The sequence below is a fragment of the Parus major genome, chromosome 26 (assembly GCF_001522545.3).
Source record: "Parus major isolate Abel chromosome 26, Parus_major1.1, whole genome shotgun sequence".
Lineage (NCBI taxonomy): Eukaryota > Metazoa > Chordata > Aves > Passeriformes > Paridae > Parus > Parus major.
In genome coordinates, this window is record NC_031795.1 from 5271836 (window position 1) to 5282774 (window position 10939).

The following is a 10939-nucleotide window of genomic DNA, read 5'->3' on the forward strand; positions in this document are numbered from 1 at the left end:
TTTTAAAGTAGTTTGAAGATGTTTTAAACTATTTCAATAGATTTTAAATGTATTGAAGATATTATGTATTTAATGTATTGAAATAAATGTATTGAAGATGAAATATAAACTAATGAACTGAAATAAAATCAGAATTAAAGTACAATAAGTTGAAAAAATCCTAATAAACTAAAATAATAAAATAAAGTAAAGTAATATCCCAATAAAATATTTTCAAACCCAGGCATTTCCTTCCCAGAGTCTGGAACAGGGCTGTATTTTGGATTTGTGCTGAACTCAAGGTCAATAATATTGGGATATTTTGGTTAATATTGGAATATATTGGTTAATATTGGGATATTTTGGTTAATATTGGGATATTTTTGTTAACATTGGGATATTTTGGTTAATATTGGGATATTTTGGTTAACACTGTGATATTTTTTTGGTCGTTGCTGGTCAGGGCTTGCACAGAGCTGAGGCCTTTCCTGCTTTTCCTGGGGGAGAAGTTGGGAAGTTGTGAGGGATACACAGACCCAAAAGATATTCCAGATCATGGCTGGGGTATAAAATGAGGGGGAAAAGGAGGAATTGGGTGTTATTTGGACAAGTCACAGGCTCCACTCCATGATTTTCCAGTCATTCCATGATGAATTCCATGCTGAAGGCCTTGGATGAGGCCTTGCTCTCCTGGAGGCGCCTTCCTGTGGGAAGCAGGGATTAAACTCTTTCTTTTCCTTTGCTTTCCCTATTAAAACATCTCAACCCATGAATTTTCCAGCTTTTCCCCTCATGAATCTCTCCCAAATCCTGCTGGGGAAAAAAATAAAAATAAAAATTGAACTTCTCCTTGATCCCACAGGAAAACAAATCTTTCCATGATCCCTTTGGATGGGGAGCAAGCGCCTGAGGGGCTTGAAAACCTTGAAAAAAACCTTGAAAACCACTCCCCCCTCAACTCATCCCCCCTTTTTCCATGGATTTCCTCACTTTTCCCTCAAAATCCAGCCCTTCCTGAGGCAGGCAAGGAGCCAAAGAGGCACAGCCAAAGGGCAGCTCCTCCATTTCCTCAGCGCTGGGAATGAGCGTTCCCATTTTCCCCTCAGCTTTTCCTGGCGCTCGCCCCCCAATTTCCCCTCACATCCAGGCCAGCCCAGGGGGTTCCTCCACAACTTGAGCAAAAATGAGGAATATTGAGGTGGTTTTTGTACCCTCAGAGAGTTTTTAATGTCTTTGTGCCCGAAATAACAGCCTGAGGGGAAGGCCTGTCCCAGCCAGGCCTCACCAGGTGCATTTTTGCATTTTTGCATTTTGGCTCCTTCCCCGCTGAAACAAAAATATTCTCAATTGCAGAACAACAACAACAATAAAATGCTTGAAGTGAGAATCTGGTCACAAAAATAACCGTGGCCTGAAAACAGAAAGTTCCTGCTGTTGTGGCAGCTGTTTCCCCCTCAGACCTTTGATTTCTGTTATTTCCAAACCCTCCCACACATGGATTTATCTGATCCCAATCCCAGAGAGAGCTTGGAGAGACAAAATCCCTCTGGCTGTCATTCCAGCTCCACTCCTCTTCCAATTTTCTGCTTTTTTTTTAACCTGTTTATTAGCAAATTTCACCTGCAGCCCAATTTTAGCCATAAAACCAAAATTTATTTGTCCAATTCCCACTTTTAGGAGCTCTCCCAGTGCGACTTTTTGAGTCACAACTGTCCCTTTTTGGTCCAAGGTTTTGAAGCAAGATTTGGCTCCTTGGAATTTTTCTTGTCCTAAAAATTTGACATAAAAATTTGAGTTTTTATGCTGTTTAAAGCTTCATTTTTGTATTCCTGGCTGATACTGTGGTTCACCTCCACCCAATTCTCTCTAACCAGAAAAAAAAAGTGATGTGTGAGGCATTTTCCCACTCCTGAAACGTGAAGGACTCTGTTTTGCTCATAGGAGATAAAATTTCTTTTATTATGAACATAAAAACTACAATTTTCATTCCACTTTTTTTTTTTTTTCCCCTACCCAGCAAGGGATTTTTCTCCTTGCAGAAAAGAAAAAAAGAAAAGTTAAAAAAAGATAAAACTTTTTGGATATATACAAACATATACAGGGTGTGTCTGTACATTTGTCATTCTGTACAAGCAAGGCACCAGCAGAAGTGACAGTGGCACACACAGAGGGGGTTTTTGAGATTTAATTTCAGATTTTTTGGCAGGAGATCATTGAAAAAAAAATAACTTCTTTTTATTTTCATCCTCCCTGGGTGATGGGGGGAAGAGGGAGGATTCTTTTAACCGCATGGAGGTGAACTTGGAATTTTTTGGAGATTGGATCAAACCACAGGAGCCTTTTCTCTTGGATAATAACCCAGATTTTGCCTAAGAAAACACTGAAGGAAAATGAAAGCACAGCCCTCCAGAACCAGCCAATAATGACAACACTGGCATAAAAATAAAGGGAATAAAGGGGTGAAATAAAGCAGAGGAAAAAAAACAACTTTTGGTGATAAAAACAAAAATAAAGCAGGGAAAAATCCCAACTTTTGGTGATAAAAATAAAAATAAAGCAGGGAAAAAAGCCAACTTTTGGTGATAAAAGCACTGCTGCCGTCAGTGCAGCTTTGTTCCATTTTCCAGCTTCCAAAGCAACTGGGGAAGGAGGGAAATCTCCAAGGATTTGAGCTGTGTGGAAAACAACTGCAAAGGAGCCCGAAGCAGCTGTGACAGGAAAATCATCTCAGGGGTGACACCACCACACTTGGAAGGTTTGGAGTCCTCAGAGCAGCTGCAAAGTGGGGATGAAATGTCCTTGGAGCTCTGGATTTGCACTTCACTCCGTTACCAGCACACCAAAAACCTTCAGGTTATAAAAGAAAAGGTTTGCTTGCTTGTACCTGCCAAGAATGTGAAAGGAGGAACCTCCCTGGGAGGTTTCTTTGTTAATACACATTCCTTGGATTTAAGGGTTGATGGAAGTTCTTTTTCCAGCCTGCCAGGCACCAACACACCAATGTGTTCTGCTGGGAAGTGGGAGCAGGAAAATCCTTGTGTCCTCCAAATCCAAATCCAAATCCAACCCTGTGTCCCTCAGCTCCTGTGTCCTCCAAATCCAAATCCAAATCCCAATCCAACCCTGTGTGCCTCAGCTCCTGTGTCCTCCAAATCCAAATCCAAATCCAACCTTGTGTCCCTCAGCTCCTGTGTCCTCCAAATCCAAATCCAAATCCAACCTTGTGTCCCTCAGCTCCTGTGTCCTCCAAATCCAAATCCAAATCCAAATCCAAATCCAAATCCAAATCCAAATCCCAATCCAACCCTGTGTCCCTCAGCTCCTGTGTCCTCCAAATCCAAGCTCTGTGTCCCTCCAAGCCCTGGGTCCCTCAGCTCTTCAGAAAAGAAATCCTCCCCAGAATGGAAACCAAAGTCCCCCAGACAATTCCCAGGCAGTTTTCCTGGAGCGCTGCAGTGAGCAGAGGGAAGAGGGAGCACGGGAAGGCAGGGTGGGAGCAGAGTTCACCATGCAGAGAGCTCCTTCCTCAGCTGGATTGCCTCTCCTGACCCCTCTGTGCGTTTCTTGGAGCAGCCAAAGGAATTTCAGGTCCCCCCCTCACTTCTTCCTGCGGATTTTGGGTTTCTTCACGGGCCGCAGGTAGGGATTGTCGATGACGTTCTCCTCCCCGTTCCTGCTGCCTGCCAGCGAGCTGTTCTGCTGCAGCACTGAGGTGTTCTCCTTCTCAGGTCCTGCATCGTCCTGGCACAGCCAAAAACAAGAAAAAAACAAAAGTCAGGCTTAGAAATCCCTCTGCCCACAGAATCCGTGGCTGCTCCATCCCTGGAAGTGTCTGAGGCTGGGCTGGAACAAGCTGGGATAGGGGAAGGTGTCCCTGCCCATGGGACAAGATTTTTATGGTCCCTCCCACCCCAAATCATTCCAGGATTCCGAGTTCAAACCCCAGAACCTGTGGGCAGGAGGGATAATCAGCAGCCTAGCACACAAGGAGCTGCACTGAAGGCCAGGCCTCCTGGTTTCTAAGACAGGAAAATCCCTTGGGAAACTGTGGGATCCAAGGAGAAGCCTCTGAAATTCAGGATTTACTGAAAGCTCCCGCTCCAGCCTCGTTCTGCACTGAACTCTGCAGGGAGCTGAAGAAGCAGGACAATGTTCAGCTCCATTTCCCATTTCCCAGGAGGCAGGGCCAGCATTCCAAGCTGCAGGAATGGCCCCCAGGAGCCCCCCAGGGTGGCCCTACCGTGCTCATGTGCAGCGGGAGGTTCTCGGTGTCCGTCTGCTCGTCCTGCTCCGAGGAATCCGTCTCCTCCATCTGCTGCATTTCCAGCTCGGAGGGGAGCAGAGCTGTCAGGTAGGGCACGGTGAAAGGCCTGGCAGCAATCACTGGGATCAGGGAAAAGAGGAGACACAGTCAGGAAGCTGGGAGAGATCCCTTCCCTCAGAAATTAAGGACAAAGTTACAGAGATCAAACAATTCGCTGGTTCTGGGTTTGGACGCATTTCCTGCTGTTCCCAAGGATCAGGAAGGAAATCCTGATCCCTCAAAGATCTCTACCTCCCAATTTTCTGAATCTCTTTACGTTTCCAGCCAAGGGCACAGCAATGCTCCAACACAGAAATTCCTTCCTGAGCTCCACCACAAAATCCCAATTATCTGGGAAGTTGAGTTCCTCTTAAATGAAGCTCTGCTGCCAGTGAGCCTTGGGAAAGTGGGAATTCTCATCACACAGAAAGACAGGAAAATTTCCAGCAGCAGGAAAATGTCAGGGAGAAGAAATTCCTTGGTGAGGTCACGGGGGTGGAGCCAGCACTGGGATGAGATCTGGATTTAGGCTTTCTCCATCAGGAATAAAAAAGGGAGCCTTGGGGAGTTTAGGAGCTGCTTCCTGCTTTTCCTCCCCATTTTAGCTCCCCAAACCCTAAAGGGATGCAAAATGAGAATCACTGACGTGGGAATGTGCTGACATCATCCTTGAAGAGGCTCTGGGTCTCTCCTGTCTTGGCCATGAAGCGTGTGAGGGCCCTTTCCACGTCCCTCCGCTGGGAAGCCGCCTTTTCCCGCAGCACCTGGTAGTCGGACACCGGCTCCCGGTAGGTCTGGAAGGGAAGGAAAGGGATGGAGCAGCTCCACTCCCAAACTTCACAGGGCTGGAGGAGCTGCAGGCTCTGCTCTTCAGGATCCACAGGTGTCCAGCAGGCAGAAATCCAGGGATTCTGCTCTGGGAGGGACCAGGGATCCCGAACTGGGAATGCTCTGGATGCAGGTAATGGGATAGAGCAGGGAGTGGATAATGGGAAGGACCAGGGATCCTGAACTGGGAATGCTCTGGATGCAGGTAATGGGAAGGATCCCATCCCAATGGATGTCCATAATCCACAAATGAGGAATATTCAAAGCCAAGAAAAACAATAATTTGGATAAATATTTGGATAAATAGCACCAGCACTGCAGTAAAGAAACACCACTCCTGGACTTCAAACCAGCACAAAAATCAGACAGAAATCCAGGGATTCTGGCTGATTTCTGAAGGGCAAGGGATGTCCACAATCCACAAAGAAGGAATGAATTAAGCCAGGAGAAATATTTTGGATAAATGGCAGCAGCACTGCAGTAAAACCATCCCACTCCTGGAATTCAAACAGATCCCAAACAGAATAAAAATATTTTCACTCACTGGGGTCTTGATGTACGTGTGAGGATCTGGGAACTCTGGGAAATGGCCGGGAATGTGGGGTGGATGAGGCTTGTTCTGCCCAGCTGTCAGGGCTTTGGGGGTCACAGGTTGGTTTGTCACTGGAGCTGCAGTGGGAAAACGTGGGAATCAGGGAAAACGTGGGAATCCTCCTGCCCAGCATCCCCCCAAAGCTGTGACCCCATCCCTGACCCCATCCAAGGCATGGAGCACATCCCATGACCTTGGGATTGGCATCCCAGAGGGGAAAAGGATCCTTTGGCCCCTCTGTCCTGCAAACAAAACCACCCTGAGGCTTCTCCCGAGTGACCGAGGTCCCTTCACCTCCGGCAGTACCACAACAGGAGCCCCCAATTCCTGGAATTCCTGGGATTATCCCACAGAAAGCTCATCAGGAGCTCTCTGAAAGGCGGCAGAGAGGAATTCCAGTGAGTCCCAGCTCCCAGCACAGCAGGAAAGGCTCCCCACGTACGGGCAGTGATCACCATCCTCTGGGAACGCTTGGCATAGGCGGGAAGAGTTTCCACGTTGAATCCTGGAACACAAAGGAGGAGAACAGGAATCACTGCAGGAGTTCATCCTGTCAAAACTCCCCTCTCTCCAGAATTTTTCCAGGTAAAACAAGAATGGGATGGGCCAGGGATTCTGAACTGGGAAGGGTCTGGGAGCAGATAATGGGAAAGATCATGGAAAACCATGAGCTGTGCATGCCCACAGCAGCGGGCACCGCCCAAATCCCAGATTTTGGGGGCAGATTTCCCAATCCAAAGGTGGAAAGAGTGGGAAGAGAGCGCTGCTAACCCATTTCCACGAGGGTCACCACGATGTCCGAGAGCGTGGGCTGGGTCCTGGCCGTGTGCTCGCAGTAGGACTTGGCACTCCTCCCAATTTCCGAAATATCTGTGGGATAAAACCACCACGGATTTCATTCTCACATTGGCCACGGCTCTGTCAGATACAGGGATGGGAATTTTGAAAAAATTTATCAAGGAATGAAAAACAGCCCCTGGAATGGAGCATTTTGAAGGATGTGGAGTTTAAAATTAAAGCGTGGGGATGCTAAGGAATAAAGAATCAGCGTTTGCCACTGAGGCAAAAGGCAAATCCGCATCTAAAACATGAAAAATAAGCCCAGAAATTATAATTCCTTGCTTTTAAAACAATCTGGAGGTGAGATTTTCATCAACACCCACAGGGGAAGGAGCAGAGCTGCTCCAAGAGGGACTTCACGAAGGAAAGATCTGGAATTTTGTTGTTTCTTTGGAATTTTGTTGTTTCTCTGGAATTTAGTTGTTTCTCTGGAATTTCATTGTTTCTCTGGAATTTCGTTGTTTCTCTTTATTCCAATATTTTTTTATTCCAATTCTTTATTCCAGCAATATGTGGAGCTCCTGGGAGCGCCTAATGAGCAATCACTGAGTTAAAAAAAATAAGGATTTCTGAGCTGGGATAAACGCACAGAAATCAGCGCTGTGCTCCAGCCACCAACCCAACCCTCTTCCTTTTAACACCAACAAAACCGGGATCAAACCCCTCTGGAATGAGGGGGGAATCCCTGGATGAGCCCTCGGGGGCACTCACAGCTCTGGATCATCTCGGTGAGCGTCTCCACCGCGGCTTTCTCGGCGCTCTCGAAGCCGGCCTCGGTCAGCAGCGAGCTGACCACCACCTGCAGCGTCCGGCGCCGGGCCAGGTGGTAATTGTCCGCAGGGGTGCCCGCCTGCTTGCTGCCTGCCCGCTGGAATTCCGGGAATGGGGCGTTAGGAGATGGGGAGAGGCGTGTTTGTACTACCAGGAGAGGTGAGAGAGCAGGGCCAGCCCCAGAGCGGCTGGAAGGGACACGGGAGAGGGATGGGATGGGATCCATGGGATGGGATGGGATGGGATCCATTGGATGTGATCCATGGGATGGGACGGGATCCATGGGATGGGATGGGATGGGATGGGATCCATGGGATGGGATGGGATGGGATGGGATCCATGGGATGGGATGGGATGGGATGGGATCCACTGGATGGGATCAATGGGATGGGACGGGATCCATGGGAAGGGATCCATGGGATGGGATGGGATGGGATCCATGGGATGGGACGGGATGGGATGGGATGGGATGGGATGGGACGGGATGGGATGGATGGGATCCATTGGATGGGATGGGATGGGATGGATGGGATAGGATCCACTGGATGTGATCCATGGGATGGCATGGGATCCATTGGATGTGATCCATGGGATGGGATGAGGCAGGGAGCAGGGTGTGGGATCTGGTGGAATGGTCTGGGAGCAGGGATTGGGCAGGGCTGGGAGCAGAGAATTGGGAAGGGTCACAGAGCAGGAACACGAGTACACACACACACGTGCATCCTATACACACATAGGCACATGTATGTGTATATTTATATTTATATTTATATTTATATTTACATTTATGTGAATATACACATAGATGTACACACCTGTCCTTATAGAACCTCCCCTGACACTTTTGGGACGCGGCCCCTTTAAGGACCCGCCCCCGCACGCCCCGCTCCGCTCCCCGCCAGCCAATCCGAGCGCCCCATTTTCAGCCAATCAAACCCCGCCTTCCCGCAGGCCTTCCAGCCAATCAGCGCCTCCGTCTTTCCACCCGCCGCCTCCGCGCTCCGGGGCCTGGCCGGGGCCTCCTCCGCGCCCCGCAGGGATCGGGCGATGCCGCCCCGCCCGGCCCCGCCCAGGCCCCGCCCTCACGGCCCCGCGCCCCGGGGATTTGGTGCCGTTACCGTGCCGGAGCTGCCGGACGCTGTGTCAGCCATCTTGGAGCCATATGGAGCTCTGCGCATGCGCCAGAGGCGGTTGGCGGGAGCGCGGGGCATGGTGGGAGTTGTAGTGCGGGCGGAGCCAAGCGCGGAGCATTGTGGGAGTTGTAGTGCGGAGGAGGGGCAACATCTGGATCCGCCCACCCCCATCCCACCTCCCCTGCACATCTGGATCCCGAGGGGGTGGAACGAGATGAGATTCATGGTCCCGTCCATCCCAAACCGTTCTGGGGTTCCACAGGACACAGGGACCGCGAGGATTCTGCCAAGGTGGCAAAGTCTCCATCGCCATCCTGAGTTATCCCCGGAGCTCCTTGAGCCAGGGATGAATTTGTGCCTCCTCCACTGATTAACTCTCTTTTCTTGCTGATTAGGCTCGAAAGTGGACAAAGACCTGACCTCAAAGAACATCCTGATTTGAGAAAATTTATATATTAATATATTTATGATTTATCCCACATTTCACAACGAGCCCAGCTCAAACCTCCTGTCACGGCAATGTGTTCCCACTTGGAAATAATTTACTAAAACCCCTCAAAAACACTTAGGGACAGCTCCCAAAACCATTTGCTCAGCTGATGGCACCTGGATGTCCCCACCCAAGGGGACATATATAAATATAAAATATAAATTATTATATTAAATATATTAAATATATATTAAATATAAATATAAAATATAAAATAAAAATATAAAATATAAAGTATAAAATATAAAATATAAAGTATAAAATATAAAGTATAAAAATAAAGTATAAAGTTAAAAATTATAAAATATAAAGTATAAAGGAAAAAATATAAAGTATAAAATATAAAATAAGTATAAAGGAAAAAATATAAAATATAAAATATAAAGTTTTAAATATAAAATATAAAATATAAAATAATATAAGTATAAATAGATAAATATGAATAATATATAAAGTGTATCTAATAAAGGGCTTTATTTCCAGTGTATGTAAAGAAACAGCTCAATTAGCTGCTGTTCCATGAGTGCAGGGATGTGGGGGATGTTCTCACAGCAGCCTGATCCCACACCCCACCTGTCCTGAGTGGAAATGAGCTTCAGATGAGGCCAGGCCATGAAACACCTTTATTTATTATTTCATTATTTATTTTATTGCTTATTTATTTTATTTATTATCAGCCCAGCTGGGGAGCTCAGGGCTGGGGGTGGCGTCAGTGGCGTGTCTGGCCTGTCCCCAACTTCCCGCTGCTGTTTCCCGTTCCCTGGTGGCTCTGGGGACAGAGGAGCTGCTCTGTCTCCTGTCCCTCAGCATGTCCCCAGCCCTGGGACAGCTCCTGGCACTGATGGCTCTGCTGCTGCTGCAGCCATGAGGGACTTGGGGTGAGTCCTCCCCTCTCCTGGGGCTCTGCTCTCCTTCCACCGGGGCTTTGGGAAGAGCTGAGGGACTCGGGGTGAGTCCTCCCCTCTCCTGGGGCTCTGCTCTCCTTCCACCGGGGCTTTGGGAAGAGCTGACTGAGCCTTGCAGTGCCTGAAGGGCTCCAGGAGGGCTGGAGAGGGGATTTGCACCAGGAATGGAGAGGGGGGGAAAGGGGAATGGGTTTAAGGTGAATAAGGGCAGGTTTGGATGGGATTTTGGGCAGGAATTGTTGCCTGGCAGGGTGGGCAGGCCCTGGCACAGGTGCCCAGAGCAGCCCTGGATCCCTGGAAGTGTCCCAGGCCAGGCTGGATGGGGTTTGGAGCACCTGGGACAGCGGGAGGTGTCCCTGCCATGGCTCTGGCTGGGTTTAATGTCCCTTCCATCATTCTCTGAGCGATTCTGTGATGCCTCAGCCTCCAGACGTGCTCAGGGCAGCTGGGGCACGGCCAGGATCCCCCAGCTGACCTCAGAACTGGAGAAGTGCAAATCTGCTGAGTAATGGATGTCTCTGGGAAGGGAAATAAACACCAGTTTCTGTCTGGAAGTTGGAGGTTTGGTTAAACCCAAAACTTTCCAGAAACTTCTCCAGGGCGCACAGCCTGTCCCAGCCTTTCCCTGCACCAGCATTGCCTGTGCACACTGCCTTCATTCTTATTTATTGCTTTTACTTCTGATGCTTCTCAGCTCATTTCCCAAAGCCAAACGCTACTAATGAGGCGCCAATAATTAATCTGGGGCCCGGAGGAGATGCAAACAAGATCTTTCCCAAGATATTTTCCATGGGGACTGCACCAAAGGCAGCATCTGTGGCCCTGCCCTGTCACAGCGCAGGTGTGGGACACTGCAGCACCTGGATGTGAGCCAGGATTGTTTTTAACTCCGTCTTGGTGACCTGCCAGGCATGAAGAAATCCCAGTTAGAGCTGCTGGAGTTCTGATTTCTCTGTTATTTGTGATGAGCCCCCAGATATTTTTCATGGCAGATGTGGAATGAGGAGTTTTCTGTTGGGACACACGTGCAGATGTGCCCAGAGGTGGTGCAGATGTGCCCAGAGGTGGTGCAGATGTTGCCAGAGGTGGTGCAGATGT

At 48.5% G+C, this 10939-nt stretch overlaps 2 protein-coding genes across 2 annotated transcripts in view; one reads left to right on the forward strand and one right to left on the reverse strand.

Moving 5' to 3' along the window:
* Nucleotides 1-1908: 1908 nt before the first annotated feature.
* Nucleotides 1909-8539, reverse strand: TAF8 (TATA-box binding protein associated factor 8). Its single transcript, XM_015650976.2, has 9 exons — nucleotides 8432-8539; nucleotides 7254-7410; nucleotides 6474-6572; nucleotides 6145-6207; nucleotides 5655-5779; nucleotides 4929-5076; nucleotides 4220-4362; nucleotides 3285-3720; nucleotides 1909-3199 (listed from the first exon to the last, which is right to left on the reverse strand). Exons 1-8 carry the CDS (start codon nucleotides 8522-8524, stop codon nucleotides 3577-3579), a joined length of 972 nt encoding a protein of 323 aa, XP_015506462.1. The 5' UTR covers nucleotides 8525-8539; the 3' UTR covers nucleotides 1909-3199; nucleotides 3285-3576.
* A 1234-nt stretch (nucleotides 8540-9773) lies between these two features.
* Nucleotides 9774-10939, forward strand: part of LOC107214876 (complement component receptor 1-like protein) — a 7639-nt gene continuing 6473 nt past the window's right edge. The window contains exon 1 of the mRNA XM_015650640.2: nucleotides 9774-9814. The gene's annotated coding sequence lies outside the window, so the exon portion shown is untranslated. The remainder of the gene's footprint in view (nucleotides 9815-10939) is intronic.

Excerpts from the sequence above, each read along its gene's own strand:
- TAF8 (XM_015650976.2), bottom strand. The coding sequence starts at position 8,524 with ATGCCCCGCGCTCCCGCCAACCGCCTCTGGCGCATGCGCAGAGCTCCA. Across the intron at positions 6,573-7,253 it reads CACCGAGATGATCCAGAGCT|ATATTTCGGAAATTGGGAGG; the intron begins GTGAGTGCCCCC and ends TTTATCCCACAG. Across the intron at positions 5,780-6,144 it reads GAGGATGGTGATCACTGCCC|CTCCAGTGACAAACCAACCT; the intron begins GTACGTGGGGAG and ends TTCCCACTGCAG.